This window comes from Montipora capricornis, chromosome 1 (assembly GCF_036669925.1).
Source record: "Montipora capricornis isolate CH-2021 chromosome 1, ASM3666992v2, whole genome shotgun sequence".
NCBI lineage: Eukaryota > Metazoa > Cnidaria > Anthozoa > Scleractinia > Acroporidae > Montipora > Montipora capricornis.
In genome coordinates this window covers 31485816-31508315 of record NC_090883.1, presented here as the reverse complement: position 1 = coordinate 31508315, position 22500 = coordinate 31485816, and the positions used below count along the sequence as shown (strand labels likewise).

The following is a 22500-nucleotide window of genomic DNA, read 5'->3' as shown; positions in this document are numbered from 1 at the left end:
GAAAATACAATGTGCATGAAATCAACAAGGAGATCAACAAACTCCAAACAATGCAAAAACATACCAAGGCAACCAATGGCAACAATAATCAAGATATGGTTAAAACTGAAGGGAATTCCTGCGATTCTGGTGAAACACTGGGACATCAAACAAATGCAGAAAATAAAGATGTTGTCAGGAAATGTTCTGGAACTTTGAATGAGACTGTTCTCACTGTCGACTCATCCCAGCAAGATACAAAGCTGGATTCAAGGGAGGGAGATTGTAACTATGAAAATGCAAGGGAGTAATATTATTGTCATAACATGCTATGGTCACACAAAGGTACTGGTTTTCATCTCTGTAAAAAAAACTTGGGTCTTCATTTCTCAAAAGAGCCTCAAAACCTTTGGGTGTTACTACCCATTTTGTTGGGTATCCCGAGAGTACAAGAGCATCGAAAACATTTTGTATTTTATTTTTAGGGATCGTGTTATGGAACACCACGTAGTGATGGAAAAAAATAATTACTGTAGGGTACATTGCTTGGCAAAGAAATATTTTTATAATTTGCCATTTTTGAGGGGAGAGTGTTAACTGCAGGTTGCAGGTTATAGTTGCAGGTTGACCATTGTTTCACCACAGATGAAACAACCCAAACCTTTATTAACGCTAACATTAGGCCTGAATGAGTTGTACTACATGCAATGTGCGAGCATGCGAGTCATGCAAGTCAACATGCGAGTCACATAGTTATTGAAAGCTAACTGTTTTAAAATGGGTGCTTAGACTTAATTAACTGTTTATCAGCGCTATTTGAAATGGGTGCTTAGACTTAAATGTGAAATTTCCATGGCTTGCATGGCTCGCTGGCTTGCAGAGTTAGCAGACCCGGCCTAAACACTATTCTTTAGATCTAAGGTTAGCATTTTTGTAATTTAAGAGGTTTGAGTTGTTCCAATTTTGGCACAACAATGAACTGTAACTTTCAACTTTCACCTTGGCCTTTACACCCTTCGATTTTTGAGGGAAATAAACTTTGCTTGGAGGTTCCCAGTCCTGTTTGCAGTAACTGTATTTTTCTTTAATGTAGAGAAATAACTAGACAAAAACAGGGAAATATTGTGATCAACTTTGTTTCAACAATGTTCTTTTTTTTTTTTTCAGAACACTTCCTAGCAAAAAAAACCAGACATTTAAATGTCACAATCATTCATTAATTATTAATGTCATCAGTAAAATCACACAATCTCTGAATGCAGCAGTGCCATGAAGAAAAAGCCCAATAATCCTAGTCAACCATGCATTTAGATGGCAGTTTTCAGTATTTGCCTTACTCTTTACTACAACTGTGAAATTATCAAGGGCTTCTCCTTTTTTTTTGTTCATTAACTCTCCATAAAAATCGGGCAATTTTACCATAGTAAAATCATACAGTATTTGTTTATTATTTTTATTAATCACATCCAAATTTCAAGACAATTAACAGATCATAACCCACACAAAAAAACTGTTGTACTTAGGCGTGAGCTAAAATAAGAGAATGATATTCCCAAAAGTTTTTTGCCGGGGTCTCTCGCTGTTACATCTCAAAATTTTGCTGCAATTCAACAGAATAATGAAAACAGAGAAGATTATTCATGAAGTAAAATGAACCTTATCAAATACCTTCAAAAACAAATGATTAATTTTAACCCTTTGACGCCCAAACCAGTTAGACAATTTTACTTGTCAATCGGGCACCTCCAGGAGTCAATGGGTTAAAAAAATACAATGTATAATAAGTAAAATTGTGAAAAAATAGTACCAGTGCACCAAAGTGCAAAATGTTGAATGTGACACACAGATTTTTAATGTTCAGAGTATGATACTCTACTATACCAGAAGAACTTATTATTTCCAACAGTTTATGTTCGTGTAGAGTGTAAATGTCGTAATTTTCACACCAAAACAAGGTTACAAAAAGAACCTTTTGATACAAAAGATTTCATTGTGAGAACAGAGTTTGAATAACACAGCCTTCCCTTGTAAGTCTGCACACAATCAAATTAATCATCACCCTCTATGACTGTTATGCAGTTTTCAATAACACGTGAACTCTAAGTTAGATGAGGTTATACTATTTGACTAACATCAATCAATATTATTGATGATAGTAAACAATAAACAGGATCTGAACGAATTGAGCTTTGTGGCTAGTAGGGCCACAGAATGAGTTTATTCTGTAACTTTTGCCCTGTTCATATTAACTTAATAATAAGAATTTTAAAAGGCAGGATAATGCCACATGTCCTGGACCACTGTGAAACCTATGGAATATTGTTCCTTTGACAATTGCCACACTGCCAGTCACCTGATTTATTGTTTACACTAACTAAACCTACTAGCCTCCATGTTTTACATATTCTTTTGAATGTTGCCCATTCTAGCAAGGCTAGGAAAGGCTTATTAGCATTAAAAAAAAAAGAATATTATTTGTTTTATTTTTTTGGGGTTGCTCAGTCTACAAAGGATAGTGGAGACTGAGTGACTGCAAAGCGCAACACCATGGCCTTAATCCTGAAATATCTTGTCGCACTAGGATTTTTGTTCAGAATTCAGAATATGCAGTTTACTCTGTACACTAAAACTGACATGTCTAATGCATCTACATCACTGATCCAAAAATAGTAAAGTTACCAGCATTTTGTAAAAGTAATATATTACACACCTTTATGCCAATCAGGTAACTTTTGTTTGATCAGTAATGGCTCAAAGTTAAAAAAAAAGAACGTCCTAAAATCTATTTCAAAGTTAACAGGTTGTTTTTGAACCTATTCCGTCTACGAATTTTACACACTTAATGCCGATTAAAACCACCATTAAAGACTAACTTAAGCTTAATTTTAGTTAAAGTCTGCTTTCAATATTGTTGAGTTTTGTTCCACACAAAGTGAGCACAAACTAAAACTTGCCTTAATCTTACATAAAAGCAAGTCTTTCCATTTTCTGTCTTTTTTTGTGCTTACAATTCATTAAAACATTCCCTATATATATGGAGGCAAACAAAGTGAGTTCACACCCATTGTGTGATTTTAAGTCTGTATATTCACTTTAAATGCACTTTTGTCAGGGAGTTTGTGTATTTTCTCTTTGGTTGCCAATGTTTGCACAACTTTTCCTGATGTTTTCTTTATCAGTGTCATGAAATTCTTCAAAATATTCATCTTGAAGGGCTTCCATAGCACAGATCCTTCGCTGTGGATTGAATGTCAGCATTCTCTGCAAAGTAACACAAGATATAGTATTTAAGATACTTTACTCCTACAAAAAGTATTTTTTAGGACCTTAAAGAGCATGAATCCTCAAAATTCTTTGGAAGAATGTTAAGGAGGATTCTCTCAAAATCATTACATCTATTTTTCCCATGCAGCTTTGCAAAATGTTTAGCTCTCTTTTTCACATGCTATGTTCAAGGCAGTTTTTCATGTTTTCTCATGTTCTTCAGATGAACAAATCCCAGCACATGTTAATTAATTTTTGGCAATGTTTTCTTTTTTTTTGTGCAAGGGGAGTGGGGGGAGGATGGGGGGTGGTGACATCATACAGTCAAGTTGGTGCTGGCCGGGGGGGGGGCACTTTAGGAATTTCTGGGTGGGGATGTGCCGCTGGGACCCTGGAACCCTTAGCCTATACCAGAGCTAGTTCAACTGAATTTTGCTACCCTACACAAGAGTAAACTCCCACCGATTTCCGTCTAAATTCCGATTCTTGACAGTTAATAATATCCAGAGGTGTTTCATGGTAGCCATTTATTGACACTGTTGAGGCTGAGTTACGTAAACTTTGCCGATTTGAATTTTTTGTATTCTTGAGTGGGAAGTTCTGGTTTCCTTAGTCTTGATAAAATCTTCAACCGACTGGTCCGTTTCCTGAAAAATGATACCCTATTCTAGACGGAAAGGCTATGATTTATATACTCTATGCTAGAGTAAACTGCTTGAAGACCATACCCTTCACAACAGCACATACCTATATAGTCCATATATGGCAGTACCCCACCCGGAAAAAAACGGAAATTAACTTTTATACCTTCATATCAGTGCATTGTGTTTGAATTATGCATAGGTGAGAGGGAAAAGGGGTTTGAGAAACAAAATGAATTACTGGTACTTATTATTATTATTTTTGGAATAGCAGTTGTGTTCTGGAAGTATTTTCAGCTTGAGAACAGCCGGTGCTATTAATTGTTTAAGCTAATTTAGTCACTTGAACAAGTATGACACCCCTATGAGAAAATGAATTTTTGACTTTTATTAATGTTAACTAAGCTTGGTTATACAGAGAGGCACACCAACCTTGAGTAACTGAACTCCACTTTTGCCCATCTCTGGAATCAACTCGGACAGAGAAAATGGAGGAAGTCTGGGAAATGATGACCAGGGAAGTGCAACATTTATCGGCCAGTCACTTCGGGCTGGTGTTCCTACAACACTGAAAAATGTAAAAAATATAATCATAAATGTGTCAAGCAGGCTTTGTTGAAAAAGCTTAAAGTTTGCTTATCTAGCTGAAGGGATAACTGTCATGTTAAGTGACAAAAAACAACAACAACAATACATACGATAAATAATTAATTGACCACTCCCCATAGGGGCTTTTCAGGGCCAATGAAACACAATCAACGAAACAACAGAACCGAACAGCCAACAACAACTGTTAAGAATCCCAACTGGCTGGAGGCAAGCTAGTTTGCTATTTACAAGTGCAGCTGAGAAGTTGAAGCAGAGACTACCAGGAACAAATTCAACCAGTCGTCAGAACAAGTCCTGAGCCTGGGATCCCTGGATTTCAAGGCAAGCACCCTAGCTGGGCTGCACTGCCTCCTGACAACAACAACAACAACAACAACAACAACAACAACTACAACAACAATAATAATAATAATAATAACCTAACTTTAGAACCTAAAGTACTGAAATCATGAGCAGAACCTACACCGTACACGTGCCTTCAATATGGTTAGTTGTAAACATAATGCCTGGAACTCCATTCCCTGCTCTTGTCAACTGAGTGTGTTTAATGACCCATACAAGAGCTGTGAGATGGGTTCTTACTCCAAAATAACTTGCCACCCACTACCATTTACATTCAAGGTTTTGTTACTTTTTCTGTACAGAGGATGGATCCTAGGAAATATTGTACCTGTGCCCAGAGTAAACTTGAGTTTCACCACCCAGGGGCCAGTCACTCGAAGCCTGGTTAGTGCTAACCATTGGTTAAGAGGTATTAAAGCCTATAGGTTTCCATGGTATTTAATGCTGGTTATGGCTAACCATGCTTCGAGCAACCCGGGCCAGGCAGTTAAGAGCAGCCTCAAATATTATTGATTGTGTGACATTTACAAGGACAAATGGCAACACTGTAAACCTCATACTATGTTCTTTGGGAATTGTGTGTGGGTTCTTCACATCACCTAGAATTTTATGAATGCAAGTTGCAGGAGGGGTCTGCAGTTAAAAGTCCATATTTAAGAACATCACATAGCTTTTTCCTCGGTTTTTGAAGGACCTCTAGAAGAACCCTGGATGTCCTGTACAGTAGTCCGATGTTTAACAACTGAGCCAACTGGCTAGCAGTATTAATTTACATGCTTTGACTCAGGACTTCAGGAACCACAGCAACATACAATGTTACGACAAAATACAGATTTGGCCTCTGATACCAATAGACCCTACAAAATGCATTACCTAAAAATTTTGTGGAGCTGATCCACATCAGATTTCCCTTCAAATAGTGGTTTTCTGTTGTATAGCTCTGCCATGATGCAGCCAATACTCCAAATGTCCACAGGTGTTGAATAACTTGATTGAAGAAGAACCTCAGGAGATCTGTACCACAGGGTTACCACCTGTGATGAAGCAATTTGTGTGTTAAAGAGGATGTTAAGGGAAACTCTCAAGTCTGGTAAAAGGTTCTCAAAAGGTACTCAACAGAATCCTTCAAAGTCCTTGCAAGGCCTTGAATATTTTTTGCACATCGTACCAAGTTTCACTGTTGACTTAGCAGGATCCTCAAAGATCCAAAAAGGGTTTTTTTTTCCCCATGGCAATTATTAAGATCTTAAACACCGTTTGATAGCAAAATGTGATTTTCCTGACAAGTGTTGCTCTTGCCCTACAAAAGATTGCTTTGGGAGTGCAGATGCAAAACGCTGTTAAGCCTATTGGTGTTCTCGCAGTAGGACTGGAGCAAGCATTCTACTTACCACTGATGTCAAAGCCATTGCATTGCTGAAGACCCTCGCCAGACCAAAGTCGGCAATCTTTACCTGGCCGCTTTTTGAGATCAAGACATTTTGTGGCTTCAAATCTCGGTGGACTATCCGATGAGAGTGTAGGAAATCCACACCATTTAACAGCTGATGTGTGATATCCTAATACAAAGAGTTTAAATATTTAGTTAATAAAAAAATGGCTTGAAATTTAAGGAAGCACCCCTAAACTACTTCCCCTGAATTATTGTAAAGAAGGTCATTATTGGTGATCATGGGGGTAAATAAACTTCTCGGGAAATTACTCAAAGAAAACATTCAGTCAAGTCCACCTATCACAGCAGACCACCATGATACACATTGTAGCGTGTAGCCTGAAGGAGACCAGCAGTAATGTAAGCATTTCAAACGTTGCGGTTTACAACCTACATGACTACATGAGACAAATGCTCAATCCTCATACATCTTATTATTTACAAACAAGTTAACATTACTTGTATGATTCATTGGAGAGGTGAATAACATTGTTGAAGGTTTTTCGTGATTTTTGTGGGGAGACTTTTAAGTTAGATTAATTAACACAATTTCAATCACTCTAGCTGGTATAATAACTGCTTAATGCTTCTATAGCACGCAAATCATAGAGCTATGCTCTCACTGGCTTTACAATGCAAATGTACATGTAACATGTCTAGCTATGGATCTTTGATAACTTTGTCCTTGCATGATTAAGTTAAGACATGAAATTACTAGCCTGCGTAGCAAGCGTTCCTGTTCGACAGAAGAGCTTCGAAACGATTTTCCGCAAACTGGCCGCGAAAAAGGTGGAGCAAGAGACTGCAAGTGCCCCAACTTTCGCGCAGCCAGTTTGCGGAAAATTGCTTCGAAGCTCTTCTGTCGAACAGGAATTCTTGCTACGCAGGCCATGAAATTACATGTTTATACTGTCTTGCTAATTAAGGTCCACTAATAAAAAAAAGCCCTTTGAAATTTACATACAGACAAGACAAGTATAAACAAGACAACCCAAGGTAGTCTTTTCATGTATATCTGCACATGCAACTATGTTGCATGTAATTTGCAGCCACAAATGCTAGATATTTGTTCCAGGGATAATTTTGCCTAACTCAACATAAAACGTTTTGGGTTCATGCATCATTGAAACCAAAAACTTGACCATGTTTTCGTGTATGAATATTTGAGGCTCATAATAAATTATTACTGTGTTATTAACCTGGGCAGTGGCACATGAAGAGATTGACAATTTATCATAAATAAAGTTGTCTGAAAGATTTTTCAACTCAAGGGAGTGTAGATAAAAAATGGGAGTTGTCTTTGCTTCAAAAATGAATGCTTAATTTGAATAATACCTGTAATATTTTTTCCATAAATTTTCTTTCTGCTTGATGCATTGAACATTGATTTACAGACAACTAAGCAATGCTCAGAACATTCATGTATTGTCATGATTCATGGTCCTGAATCATTCGTAAGCTACATTGTGGGAGAGCTTAGAGTGAAAACCAAACCATGTGAAACAACAAAGACACAAGTCGAGTCTCATAATTGCACAAATCGGGTAGTTTCCATTTTGTTTGGACTCTGCTTCTAATAACCTTATTGCTTTTGATACAGTTGAAATTATTTGCCGGAGTCTGTGGAAAATGTGAGAATATTTTAAAGGGGACATAGTTTTTGAGTGGACCTTGATGTTGTTAATTAACTCATTCACCCCTGAAGCTGCCTGCATTGATGAGTGAAATTATCCGGCATTAGACAGTAAAATCTAGAAGTCTCATTCAGGAGGGGAAAGGGTTATATTTACCAGCTGGGTCATCATTTTTCTCATTCTTTTCAGCTTGCAATTTCCTTGCAAATTCAAAAGCTGCTTTATTCAGCTTTGATTGTACGTAAAAGGAGACTTTGCATGTTGATTGACTTACACATGTAAGTTGACAATTATTATCAATGAGAGGAGCCATTCTATTTACCAGTAAAAACAAACTGAGAAAATAACTCAGAAGACGGAGATGTGCATTGTCAGCTCTTAGGAGAAATTCCTTTAGACACTTGTTTTTTATGTTTATAATTATGATCACAACACTGTACTCTTTTTGTTATGATTTCAACGTTGTCACCGTTGAAACAAATGCCTTGGGGGGATGGGGGCAGGGGGGCTTTGAAAAATTTTTCCCTCATTGTTGTCCTTGGGACCACGGCAAGTAAAAAAGGTAATGTCCTGGATCACTGATTTGAGTATCACTTGCAATGGGTGGCATAAAAAATCTATTAGCAAAACGTAGCTTGTGTGCAGTTTAGTTCTAGACTTGCTTTATCACAAATTTTGTGAAAGTTAAATAAGAGAGATGGTCTTCTGACAAGCGAGAACAGTGTTTCAAAGTGCTACCATGATCAACAGATCACTGAAGAATGGTTTTTTTCTTAAAATTTTGAAAGTGTGTTTGCTTAACACTGGAGGACCATTAAAAAGGAAAATTCCAGTTAAAATAAACAGGTGTCTTTTTCAAATCAGTTAGGCTTAAAGCTTGGGTTACTTCCTGTTTAGTTAACATAGTTTTGAAATCCAAAGAAAAAGAAGAATGCTGATTTTTTCGTCGTAGTAGCACTTCAATTAATGGTATTGGTAGCAAAACTGGGGAGAGGGTGACAAAATAATGGTGAATCACCCAATGATCTTAAAGTTTGCAAAAGCCTACTTTCCAAAGCATGTTTACATGTAAAGACTTGACAAAAACTAGTTCATATAAAAAGGACTAATATCAGCCTGAAGGGTTTTTTTAATGTGTGTTTCAATAAGCAGTACATACCTTAGTTTTCCACTCTGGTAGGCCAGGTTGGGGGCAATTCTCAATGTAAGCATTGAGATCCTGTTCAATATGCTCAAATACCAATGACAAATGGGTTTCCATCTTTGAGGGAGAGGTTGTGTGGAATATATCCAGTAACCTATGGAGCGAAAAGAGGGATAACTGACTAATAAGGGATAATGTCTCCATGTCTGATTTAATTTAAAAGGTAAATAAATAAACAAAGCTTTTAAGTGAAACGAGGATTGGGGGTTCAACTACCCAGTTGATTGAAAGAAATCCTGGGAATTTAAAGCCACAAAAGTATCAAATTACCCTACCACAAAGAAATTTCAGCTGCTAGGAAAGATTCTACAAAGTTCTTTTGTTTTTACATTTGTTGCTTTGTTCTCCTATTTGTTTTTTGATCACAACATGGTTTGTTCCACCTAAAATAATTGTCTTCGTATAGGATTGAATAAAGCCGAAACCAATTGCAAACTTGAACACATTGTAGGAATCCTGAATCATTCACTAGATTTACTCATCATCACTTTCAACGCTCAACTTTTGTCTGTCCCACTGGATAGTTATTGAGATCTTCAATTTCTTCCAGAGCATCTTTGATTTTGAACCAAGCTTTCCACATACTTTGAAAGTGAGAAAAAGACATTGCAGCAGAATTAATGCAACTATAACTGCCTGCCAATTTGCACGTTTTAATAATTTTTGTTCCAAGATAACCAAACAAATGCTTTACAGGCAGAACAAGAGGTTATGAACTCCAAGCTTTCTCAAATCTAAGCTGTTGATAGGTTATTTAATATCCCAGGGACAAACTCAATCAACTTTTCCAAGTGAAGTCATGAAGAAAAGGCTCTCACATCACTTGGAGGAGATCCATTGTTTAAAGTATATTTTGATGATTTAAGATTATTGTATAATAAGATCACGACCTACAGAGGGGGGAGGAAATACTTACCGGAAGACCAAAATGAAATGAAAACATGGCTAAATTAATATTTAACAATTCTGGATGCGGAAATGCAGAGAAACAAATGAGTGAGAAAAACAGTGGGATTTTATCATGATGAAGGCAATGTATTTATTAATTATTATAAACCACACATGTCAGTGTCAGTTGTGAATATTTCTGATTAAGCTGGATCGTCAACATCGAGACTTAAAAGAACTTTTTTTTTCCATTTAACATTATCCCAGTCTAGTATCAAAACATCAGAGTTACAAATGTTTGCCCAGATTTGTTTGAAATTCCATCCAGGAATAGCTTTCATAGACAAACAATTAAACAAAAAGAATACAAATAACAATGGGGTTTTTCCTTGCGACCTAACATCGGAAACAGAGAGGAATTAAAAGCAAGATCTTCGTTACCTAGAGGCTGTAATTTAAGTTGCAGCGCAACTTTTTAGGAGCCAAATCAAAAACGAAATACAAACTGTGCAGCTTTTAAATCCTCTTTGTCAACTACTAACCCCAATCTTGAAGGAACCACTCAGAAGGCAGATAGACCGCCGTCTGGGCTGTCAACTAAGTCGGTTGCTTTTAATATTCGTACTTCACAATCCTGACTCCAAAGCGTGTCTTCTTTCTTTGTGTGTGTCCTTGTAAGTGGTATAAGTGCAAAAGGTCAAATTCGATGGCAATCCACGCAGAATGAGAAATAAGAGCGCGTTTTTAAATTGGATTGAGTTATGTTGAAACTTCGAATTTCCGAAACTGGAGATGTCGAGATAGTGTAAATATTCCACAGGTTATGTTTAAATGCGTGTTCTTTGTGAAGGCAGGCATAAATGTTATGTAAACATGGCTCTTTTACTTTTATTGTGTTGTCAAAAAAACGCCTTTAATTGCGGCATTGTCCTTGTAAAACAGTTCTCTCGGCGAACGAAAAATTGTGTTATTTTCGCTCGAACGCGGGGTTTAAATTTTCCCTTCAAAGTCGCGGGAAATCGTTTGGCCAATCAAATCACCGTTCCATGGCACATTTCACTTCCGGTGAAATTCTCCACATAAACACAGCAGCTCGGGTTGTTTAGATTCGCGACCTCTGCATCTTCCTCGATAATTTCTGGAACGCTATCAGAATCCGGCTATTATAAAATTGCATAAGGTAAACTCGTGTACTGGTTTGTACTCAAACGGGAGACGAATTATTCGTTATGGTTGAAATTGTCCTCTCTCAAAATAAAATGAAAGCCTAATGCCCTCAATTGTGCGGCGAATAAACAAAAATTCGTAGTCAAATTAATTTCTTGTATGGTACCCGTAGAAAAATACCTTCTAAACTTGAACTTTTTTTTAAGCCAGTGAATAAAACCTAAACGAAAATCCCCTGAGGCGAATCTGTGCATGAAGTGGACAACGTTGTATTGTGAAACCACGATTCAACAGACCTTGGAATGTAATCATCAAACAAAAAACCTGCATTTTAAATGATGTCTCATGACGCTCAAACTTGACATAATTTAATTTTTTCTACATTTAGAATTTATGGAAATGCCTGTTTCGACTCTAACCAAGTAATCGGAGCGCAAGAAACACAAAAGAAAATTCAATAAAAATATATGTTTAAATTTGATGGAGGGTTGGGCAAAGCTCATGAATGGCTTCGCAAGATTCCAGACGTTAAGACACCCAAAAAAAGGCTGTATCGCCGGAATAACATTTTAAATTTAACGGCAATACTTAAGCAAAACGTACCTGACGATGTTTTCATGGGCGAAGTTGTCGATCTGTTTGAGAAAGGCAATTTCACGGATTGTAGAGAGCGGCATTCCTTCTTCGCTGTTTACAATTCGCACCCTCTTTAGTGCTACGAATCGTCCTTCATTTTGAAGGTCACGGGCTTTATAGACAATACCGTACGCACCATTGCCGATCTCAGCTACTTCTTCGTAGTTTTTAGCCATGGCTGTATTTTCGACGCAATCGGAAAGCCGAAGTTTACTTTCTTTTTTTCGTGGCCTTGCTCATCTTAGCGTGACATGGCGATGATCTTGCTGACACCAAACTCTCTGCCTTCTTCTGCTGCCGGCGAACTTGCTTGAAATCTTCAGATCAACGTCAGTATTCCATGAAGATCTGCCCAGTCTGTGAGTTCCCTATGGGCTGAGAAAAGCAATAGTATGGTTCGCTAAACACGTTAACAGATTCAATACTGCTTCATAAAAAGAAAGTAAATATTCAACTTTAATTCCGCTCTGTTCTCTAAGGAATTAGCAATCACATAAGGTTTCAATTGAATCAGGATTTCTTGTCAAGCGAAAATTCGAAAAGCCAGGTCTTTACAGTTTAGAGGTAGATTTGGCCTACGTGTTGCGGTGTACTCACCGATCCAACTTTAAATTAGTTTCGAACAATGGCACGACCCGAAGTTCGAATGAATGAAAAAAGTCACATAAACCTACAAAATAAAAGTGGTTGCACGATTCACTGACTCCACGTGCGACAGTTCAGGGTATTTATTTCCTGTTGGCATACGGCTTCTGATTGGTTGCCGAGGCTAAAGAAGTTTGTGTATCGGAATTTAGGCAGTATATCATTGGTCGGTTTTCGTCACGCCCTCGACGAGATCGACCAATGACGACAATTAACTCTCCTACAAAACATAATTTTCTGCCTGAGAAAAGGTGAAAAGAAATCCACCGACCACCTACTGGATGGAAACGGAAAGCAAACCATGTCTCAAACAAATTATGTTGTTTTACCGCACATGGCTAAACATCTGCCCCTCCAGCTCGGATTTCACTCTCCCACGACACATTGTCAAAGAAACTGCACAGGCAACAGATTCTCTTTCCTTGGCTCTGACTCTAACGAGCGATGTAGACCACAAGGGCCAAAGAATACCCAATGCACGAGTCACAGGCTTATCAGTGTCCCGCGATGTGGACATCTCAAGACATTTTTCTAGATCTTATCTGCAATGGATTTGACCCGTTACCTCGGCAACGAAAGAAGCAATTGAAATATCGGAAATTAAGAGACACATGTCTTGCTAACAAAGGCGGCAATATCACGTGCAATTCTCAAAATCAAGTGCTGGCACAAAAAGGTGGAAACCTCCAGTGATTTCTCACTGTCTTTAATATCTCCATCGTCACGGTAGCTTGCGTTCTCCGAATACCCAATTAACAGTTTGATGTCATTAAACTTCATCAATATTCAAAAAAGGTCGTTAAAATTCCTTCTTGGATAGACTCTGGATAACCTCCTATTTAATTGATAATGTTTCTTTTAAGGTGGACTGTACGAAAGAAAGTCACCTTTTTCTGATTGTCAGAAGGATAAACTGAGCATATCCAGACTCCAAATTCCCCGATGATCCAACTGTGTTCAATTCTTCCATTGTATAAAATTTCTTTTTGAAAATTATGCATCCGTTCTATTCTTAAGAAATAGCAAACTAACAAATGAAAAGAAGTGATTCAAGCAAAGGCTTTGGGTTTTAGTGGCTACTTTAAAAAAAGCTTTATTTTAATGGCCACCTATAATCTGTTTCCCGTTAGATCGTAAAATAAACTTTTGAAAATAAGTGAAGAACTATGAAACTCTTGATTTGCTTACTTTTTTAATGCTATGGAAACGGTTAAAACTTGTAAAAAACTCGAACAACTTCTTGAACTTGCTACAACTCCTTGAAAACCAACTCACAACTCTTTCCACAAAGAATTCTTCTTGCATCCAATCTCATTTCTTTTTATCTTTATAGTCAGACGACGTTCGGGTTGTTTAAGGACAGAAATTGTTTAGAATATTAAAAATAAATTCCAAAATGGTGTTGAATACTTGATGATAACAGCTCACAACCAGTGGACGAGCTAGCTATTCTCATAAATACTCTACAGACGGTGTCTGACCCGCCTCAGAAGGGAGAACATTCCGTAATGGAATAAATCATGCGATCACATGCATTGGAATTCTATTGCAAGTGATGAAAGTGACAATTGATTCCACGCGCGGGTTCTAAGGTTTGTTCATTCGACACGTTTAAGACAAGATTGCAAAAGCCGTAGGCAGATGCATGCGCGGCCGAGAATAGCAAAATTTAATCAAGAGTGTCCCAAACAGCAGACTTGCTGTGCGAATAGCATGCTGTTACACTCGGCAATATTTCTTGCAGCTTGTCTCCCAATTTTGTTGCGACAAAAATTCTCACATTGCGTGAAACAAGTTGCTTGATGAGCTCTCACAGATAATCTGAAACAACCAATTTATAACTGTGAATAGGAAAATGATATACCTTTCACACTGGTATCAAGTAAAAGTAAAACAAATATCGGACCTTTTTGACTCCTGTGAAGGCTGTTTCTATCCGTTTAACTCTTTTTGCAATAAATTCAATCTAAATTGTAACTTCTTACAATATTATAGCATCCTTTCTTCAATTCCCCAAAACTGGAAGAAACTAGTGCAAGAAGGCTCTAAACTGAACACAGTTACGCCTTCCACCTCAACTGGTCCGCTGACATGCAAGACATTATACGGTATGTTGCTGAACCTTGAAAATCTACCTCCGCCCTCTTCGGAGAAAAAAACTTTTAGCTTTTTATTTAATAACCCATTGAATTTTAGAGAATTAACATCCTAAATATTGCAAGTTATATAAATATCTTATTATTATTATTATTATTATTATTATTGTTATTGTTATTATTATTATTATTATTATTATCATTATTATTATTAAAGCTTTGATCAATTAATGCACAAACAACAAAAAGAGCATTGTAAGCAGTCCAACTTTATTTTGATTAGCGTAATTGTATTGTAACATATTGTAAGTTATTGTAAGCTATTGCAAGCGATCATATCGTAAGCTATTGTAAGTATTGCAAGTATAAGAAGTGTAAAGTGTAGTGTAAGTAGTAAGTATGTTGTAAGTATATACGTAAGTATAATTTTACTTTAAAAAATTTTAAAAAGTTCCTTGTACGTCGCAAAGTTGCGTGAAGGGTGGCGGGAACTTAGACCATATTCGTATTCTCAATATTGAACTGGAACTGTAGCTTGCAATGGAGGCCAATGCGGTGGAATATATTAAAAAGTATTTGCATTTGGAGAGATTCCCCCGCATTAGCCTCTATTGCAAGCTAGTTCCAGTCCAATACTGAGAATACGAATATGGTATATTCTACTTTCCGCAACGGTTTCTGCAAATTGTCTCGCACCGTTTTTGGCGGTTGCAAGGTATGCTACATTGGGCAATGTTTCGTGCAACTTGTCTCGCCATGGGGTTACGAGACAAGTTGATCGAAAAATTGTACAGTGTGACCGACAACGCCCTAATAGTAACTTTTGATATCATTGAATTTGTTCTTAGATGATTGGATACCTTTCTCATAGACTGACAAAAGTGTTCCACTCGTGAGTCAAGGTAATCATTGAATCAGAAAAAGTTTACCAAACGATTCTTCTAGGTAAGCATCAGTAAGAATCTTGGTATAAAAAAAGACAGCATACGCAATTTGACTTTCCAAACTTGGCAAAACCTCGCTGAAACCAAACGGAAAAATATCCAAATTAATTCATTGCGTTCTCTTCGATTTCATTTCTTTATTTGGTTTTCAGGTAGCCTCAGCATTGAGTTTTCCTGGAGTTGCCAATCGCTCCGAATTGATTACTCACAACCGTAATTCCTCAAAGTTCTTGTACTCTTGGCCAATCACCTTACAGCAGCAGCAGCCAATCATTTGCCAGTGATCCAATCAGAATTAAAAAAGTATCAAAGACCGGAAAAATAAAAAAAAATGAAAACGTTAACTGACATCTACAAGCGTGTTGAGAAACCAAACTGCAAACAACTCAGGGATTTTTTTGATAAGGAAGGAGGAAGATCGTCAGTTAGCTCATGGTCATCCTAACAGCACATGCATACGGCTCAGTCAACATTTACTTTAATATCCGCTGTTGAATAGCGATGTTGAAATCGTTTGCCCCACCCCCATCCCCCCTTTCAAGCGTGTTGAAACTTGTTGAATCGATGTTGAAATCATTCACCCCAGCCCCAACACCCCCCCCCCCCCCTCTTTGAACAGTGTTAAAACTTGTTGAACCGATGTTGTCGAAACCGTTGGCCCACCCCAGCAGTCAACATCAGTTCAACATCGTTCAACAAAGTCGAACGGATGTTCGTTTGCCGTTTGCCGTTTGCCCCGAGCCTTTACGTGAAAAAAGTTATTCATAGCCTTAGTGCTACTAAAAAGACCTGCCTAGTATCAGGCGAAAAGATAGGAAATTCCTGTTGCTAAGAGGATACCAGCATTTTGTAAACTCATTTTACTTAGATTATCCTACCAAGACAAACGTATCGGCGACCAGTGTTAAGTAACGCCATTCTATCAATTGTGAGCCATCTTAACCTACATTTCTGCATGTAAACAGAGCCCTAAAATTGTTTTTCCGTGTGCTATCTTCCTAATGCAATCTTCATCTATGTAAACATCCTTGCATGATTCTGTTTCAAAGTGGACTTTAGACTCGTTTGTCTTGACGTTTCCTTGTGACAATGTAGCAATCGGATTGCAACAACATGATCTGAGGTGACGTAATGAACGCCTTTTTTCCGTGGCATTCTGAGATTACAGAGATTACTCACTGGAAGAAGAGATGATCTACCGTCCTACCCTGCAATGCCATCTATGTACTAAACAGGTTTTGTAACAGGCTTATAGCTTCTGTTAGACTTGTGCTGTGATCGTTTCAGCAAACCGGATTGGAGAACTATTGTTCTCTAAGAAAATTAAGAGTTTATGCCATCCACGTGCACTTAGTGGCAGAAAAATGGGCGCCCTAATGAACTGACAACCCTTGTGGAGATAGATAAGAAAGTCATTATCTCCATAGTATAGCCGGAGAGATCTGGAGATAGAAGTTCTCCCTGGGCAGTCAACAGCGCGGAAAAATCTAACATAATAGTGAATTCTCAGGCAACTTTGATGATATTTGTTCATACAAGAGGAATGAGCTTTCATCGGCAAAATTAGACTAAGGATCTACATCAAATCTCATGGTCGTCGCTGAAAAAAGCAGATACCTATTTCCGGCATAGACTTTCACCCTTCCGGCTTAGATAGAGTCTGTTTAGAGACAGTCACTGCATATTTTTTGAACAGGCCAAAACACGTTCAGGTCATGCATGCAACAATCTACCAACTATAGAAGTTTTATCGATACTAATTTCCTGTCGAATGCGTCAGTTTCCCGCCAAAGCGTTTTTTTTTTCTAGCTTTGTATCGATACACTTCACATTACTCGCTTAGTTGTAATCATCCAGTCAAAGGCAAAACAGATTTTATAAAAGATCACTTAATCGTCTTCTCCTTTCTCTCCTAATGTGGGATGCACACTTTCGCTTAGAGATATGATTGGATGAACTAAAAGCCTGTTGTGATTGGTCGAAACAGCTTCTTACCGTCTTGATTTGAATATAGCCACTCGGATCTCGTTTGTTTCTGGGTCATCCACGTCCTGAGCTTGGTCAGAAATGAACAGTTCATCCGTTGATGTAAGCATGACCTATCACCTTTGATATCCTGAATGCAAGTGTCGTTTGCCAAGGGTGATGAAAGCGGTGTTGATTCGTGGATAATGTTTCGTACGTCCGCGAGGCGAATCGAATCACGACACAATTACCTTTACATCAATTGTTGCATTTCCTCTGGTAGCAACATCGAAATGCTTAATCTCTGAGCTGCTAGCTGATTGCTTTGTCCTTGTTTTTTATGTATTTGCGCAGGCTTCCTTTACGATATAATTCCGCGTGAGGCAAAAGCGCCAGGGATAGAATCTCGTCACACCCTAAACAGTGCATAGACTTCCAGAGGTGTGCAGGCAGATGGTGCTGTGGTGATAGTACTCGCCTCCCGCCAATGTGACCCTGGTTCGATTCCCAGACTCGGCGTCATATGTGGGTTGAGTTTGTTGGTTCTCTACTCTGCACCAAGAGGTTTTCTACAGGTACCTCTCCTCAAAAACCAACATTTGATTTGTCTTAATTGTTAATTGCAGTTTACAGTGTCCCCAATTAGTGCTCCGGCGCTAGAATGACAAGACACTTAAATAGAAGTTCCTTTCCTTTCCTTTCCTTTGCAGCCCATTCCTAGGGCCGATGGGCCCATCCCTAGGGCCGATGGGCCCATCCCTCAAGGGGGTGGTCTGCCCAAATGGGCTGCATTAAAGCTTATCATGTTTAAGAATCTAGTACCCTGACCTATTGTCATTATTCTTGGTCATTTCAAGGCAAAACAAATTTTCTTCCTTAGGGACAATGTTATTGAAAGGAAACTCGTTTTTCCACTGTGATGGAGATATTTTTATGGTAGCCTGCTCTTAATTTAAACTATCGACCAAGAAATGAAAGCACTGCCATCTTTTTTGTGCCGTACATTTTAAGTTTATAATGGTGGTGAGGTCAAAAGGTTCTTTGCGAAATTAAATTATATATCTGGCAATGAGCCTTTCAAAGGATTGTATTTAAACGTCAACTGAAAGTCCAACCATGAAACGACCGGAAATTCTTTGTATGATTCACACAGTGATGTTAATTGTGATACTAGGAAAAAATAAACTTAAAAGACAAAAAGACGTTCTGTTTGGTTGCCGCGGTGATGACCAATTTCCGAATATCGATTCACCCCCTTTGTCGAGAGTCTCGGAAAAGTACAGAAAGATGATAATCTCGCTTTTTTCCGGCTTAAAGGTATCGAAGGCTCACGCAAACAAAACAAGTGACCCACAATTCTGCTTTCTATGCTGCTCACAGCCAATCGAACAAAGGGGTTGGATTTTTCCCTGACTGGTTTGTCTTAAAATAGTCTAAATTAAATTTTAAGTGACTCACGTCGTTCTTTGCGTGCCACATATGGAATGCTGCAAATTGTATTCTTGTCTATATATATACTGAACGCCCTCTGTCGATTTTATTTGTATGAGATTCATGCTCATAAAACAATAAACAGATTATTTATCTCATTGATGCCTCTTTCAGAAAATAAATCCCCTTCAGCGGGAAGTGGACAAATTGGTAATAAAAATATCCAATTTACTTCAGCCAGAAGGCTTATATTTCCATTTTTATTATGATTAAAAAGGGCAGGAAAAGGTTTAGACATGTGAAATATCTTTCAGCGTGGCTTTTAGATTGGGTTCCTATCTCTATATAAAACAATTTTTGTCATATTTTATATAAAACATAGCTGAAATAGCGACATTGGTGTCTACACGCGTCGGTGAGGTATTTTCAAAGAGCTTGGACTTTCGTAGGAAAAACACGCATTCTCTCTGTCTTGGAACTGCATATTTGTTATAAATATCGTAAAATACACACAATCTTTTGTTCACACGCGTATTGGAATTTTTATCTCACGTTGCGTCATGCTGGCCATAATCAAGAACCGTATCTAACGGTAACGATTTAGAACTTCGTTTGATGCTTCAATAGGCATTCGTTGCGTCGCGTTATCGTTGAATCAGTTTGTTCCAAGTTAACTCAGCTGCTGAGGAATAATTGTTTTGATAAAACTTCACTGCACAAGATATTGCAATTGGTGTATATATGAGTACCCTTCGAAGTTTGAGAGGTCTCTTTTAGATTCGTGAAATCATTTAAGGACATTTAAGTAGCCTTTCCCCAAGCTCGGATAATACACTGACCGAGACTTATGAAATAGTTCATGAATAAGGGTCTATATATTACTAAATTAATTACTTTCCTTTAAAAAATGAAAGGATTTTATTCATAGACCATTTCAAAGGTTATATCTCACATGCCGTGATTCTCACCCTTCATTAATTTCATGGTTCTTTCAAGGACTTAATTATTATTCTAAGTAGTTCAGCGTGGCTTGCAAGCTGGAATACTCGGCCGCTCATTGTATTGTGTAAGAGTCTATCGCGTTTTATTGCGTTCCACCAGTTATCACATGACGTTGATGTGCACCTGTGTACCGCATTGCTCCGGATCGTTCACAAAGGAACGCTTCTTTTCACTTGGTTACATCGCAGTCTTATTCCTTCAGAATGCATGGTTATTCTCCGTTTCGGAGAATTAAAAATTCTCGGGATTGCAGGATTGTATTGTTTAAGGGTGAAAGTAAGACGTTCCCGACTTTTCGGTCAAAATGAGCGACGTCAGTAAACATTCCGAATTTTGTTACCCGGAAAAAAAAAACAAACAAAGGGAAAAGCGCGGTGGTCATATGATAAAATGCTTATTGACTGAGTTAGGTCGGGCCGGACGGTAAAATATTTGGCCCTCGGCAGGAGCCCATCACCCGGAGCGTGCAACTTACCTATTTTAGTGCAGCAGCGTTTTCATAAGTACGGTTATTTTTAGATTGAAATTCCCGCTAATGAGACTCCCACAGCAGCCCGATGACCAATTACAAGAAATTAAGCTGATGTCATAGGGTTACCGAACCGGAACTGCCTTTGTTTTTTGACCTAATTCGCGGGAAGGGCTAGTCTAAAAATAAACCTACTTGTGAAAACGCCGTTTCACAGACGCTGTATGGAAGTTGCACGCTCCAGATGGGCTCCTGGCCCTCGGTCATGGCGCACGGACCTCGCTGTACTCGGTGCGTACGCCATGACCTCGGGCCAAATATTTTCCCGTCCGGCCCTCCCACTCAGTCAATAAGTACATAGAATGAAATGTAAACATCAAGTTTTCAATTCAACGAGAGTCATAATTCTTGTACATGTACTGTTTTCTTCAAGAAAAAATTGAAAAGACACCTATTATGCTAACCCTAACCAAATTATGCTAGCACAATCGGTAAAGGCCTACCCAGAGAGTGGTGTAGGTAAATCTTGTAAGCGAACATGAAGTGCTAGCTTGGATTATCAAATGCTTGGTTTTCACTCCCGTGTTGGTCTCCCGGGTCAAAGAAAACGGCTGCCATTGTATCGTCTCAGCGGTATCCCTGGCAAGTGCTGAGTGACCGCGCCCTAATTTTTTACCTTCAGTCGTTGAGCTTTCGTTGCAAGACGTTCAAGTTTTTACAAATATGCTTGTGGAAAACCTCCCAAAATCGATCGGCAAGAGTTGTTTTTTGGAGCGCTCCATGTAATTTATTCGCTCTTTTGCACTTAAGCATTATTTTCTATAGTTTGTGGTATCTGTAGTTCATTATATATTTTCTTGATTAGATGATTATCTTTTGCCACTCTTCACGGTGTATTTTAACAGTCTTGCGAAAATTCCTGTCGGCCGAATGTACAAGAGGCAGCCACAGACACGTTAAACTTATAAAAGGAAATTTAGAAGGATCATTACAGCGTAAGTTAGATAATCAATAAATATTTCATCTCCATTCGGCAGGTCAAATATACGAAATTTCACATAATCCTAATCACTCGCTCGCATGAGTGAAAAACTAAAACCACGTTTTAGTTATGCGACTCTCATGAACAAATTGCTTCAGTTCACCATTTCACAGAGAGCTTGATAGGGGAGAAAAGTTACTCACGGTGTGAAGTCACGCCGTTGTTCTCCATTTTTCTCGGCCAGTTCTCAACTTGTAAATAGTGTATCATAAACAAGGAAAACCTAGTTTTTGGAAGCGAGTATTTGGTTTCAAAATCTGAAGATACAGTTTGTTAAAACTTAGTGTAGCAACAATCACATAGTCTAAGCCAAAGCCTGGTTTGCACTAGCGACGCAAGCACAAAGCGCAAGCATAAGTAGCTTATACTAAGTGAAAACGAACGGCGCCAAAAGCGTCAACGTTAACCACATCCTCCGCCATTTTGTTGAAACGCTAAGACGTGGGAAATCTGGGACGAGTGCTTTAAAATAGACAGACAAAGGCAGACGTAGCAAATTTCCTTGTGCATAGGCTGTGTGTTCGCTTCCACACAACGCTAGCGAACGCAAGTATAAGCGGAAGCACAAGGAAAAGAAAAAAGTTTGATCCTTGTGCTTATCCTTGCGTCAACCCCATTTAACCGCTCTTATGGGCGCATGCGCATGTGCTTGCGTTGCTAGTGAAAACCAGGTCTGTACGTATAAAACCGATAAGAGGATCTGCCTTTTCTTTTCAGTCTTATTTTAACTGATATGTTTTCAGATCTTGTTTATTTGAACCACAAAGAATCAGTACTTTCCCTGATATCTTAATGAAAAAAGACAAATGGAACTATTGCAGGTTTGAATGATCTCTTTTTACGTCTTTAGAGATGATGTTATGATAAAAAGGCTTGATAACTTCATTTGTTGCTCGGGATTAATTACTGAAATGTAACGAGAGTCCTTTGTAACGGGATTTCGTAGTAAGTATATTTTTTTAAACTCCCGGTTGGTTCTTAAGCCATTTGACCCTTGTCTCTGAAAAAAACCTCCCTAGTAATCCAACAACCACATAATGGCGATTAATCCGGCAGAATTGTTGCTTCTGCTAACATCGGAGACTTAAGTGAAAAGTAATTCATCTCACT

The 22500-nt window shown here is 38.3% G+C and overlaps 2 protein-coding genes across 7 annotated transcripts in view; one reads left to right on the top strand and one right to left on the bottom strand.

Annotated features, from left to right (window-relative positions):
• The window catches only part of LOC138038603 (THUMP domain-containing protein 1-like), an 8818-nt gene extending 6702 nt beyond the window's left edge, over positions 1-2116 (top strand). Inside the window, exons 6-7 of one of the 2 annotated variants that reach the window (XM_068884589.1) lie at positions 1-324; positions 1147-2116. The exon at positions 1-324 is cut by the window's left edge and continues 43 nt beyond it. In XM_068884589.1, the coding sequence (XP_068740690.1) occupies positions 1-290 (290 nt within the window). In that variant the 3' untranslated portion in view covers positions 291-324; positions 1147-2116. Of the gene's footprint in view, positions 1036-1146 lie in introns of those variants that run through there. The other variant, XM_068884583.1, reaches the window with a different exon arrangement.
• Positions 1104-22500, bottom strand: part of LOC138038614 (cyclin-dependent kinase 6-like) — a 26163-nt gene continuing 4766 nt past the window's right edge. For 2 of the 5 annotated variants that reach the window (XM_068884608.1, XM_068884615.1), the window contains exons 3-8: positions 11764-12171; positions 9061-9199; positions 6227-6394; positions 5709-5869; positions 4317-4452; positions 1104-3240 (exon numbers count right to left, since the gene is read on the bottom strand). In XM_068884608.1, the coding sequence (XP_068740709.1) occupies positions 3088-3240; positions 4317-4452; positions 5709-5869; positions 6227-6394; positions 9061-9199; positions 11764-11972 (966 nt within the window). In that variant the 5' untranslated portion in view covers positions 11973-12171 and the 3' untranslated portion in view covers positions 1104-3087. Of the gene's footprint in view, positions 3241-4316; positions 4453-5708; positions 5870-6226; positions 6395-9060; positions 9200-11763; positions 12172-12251; positions 12272-12393; positions 12538-12770; positions 12791-22500 lie in introns of those variants that run through there. The other 3 variants (XM_068884627.1, XM_068884599.1, XM_068884621.1) reach the window with 3 other exon arrangements.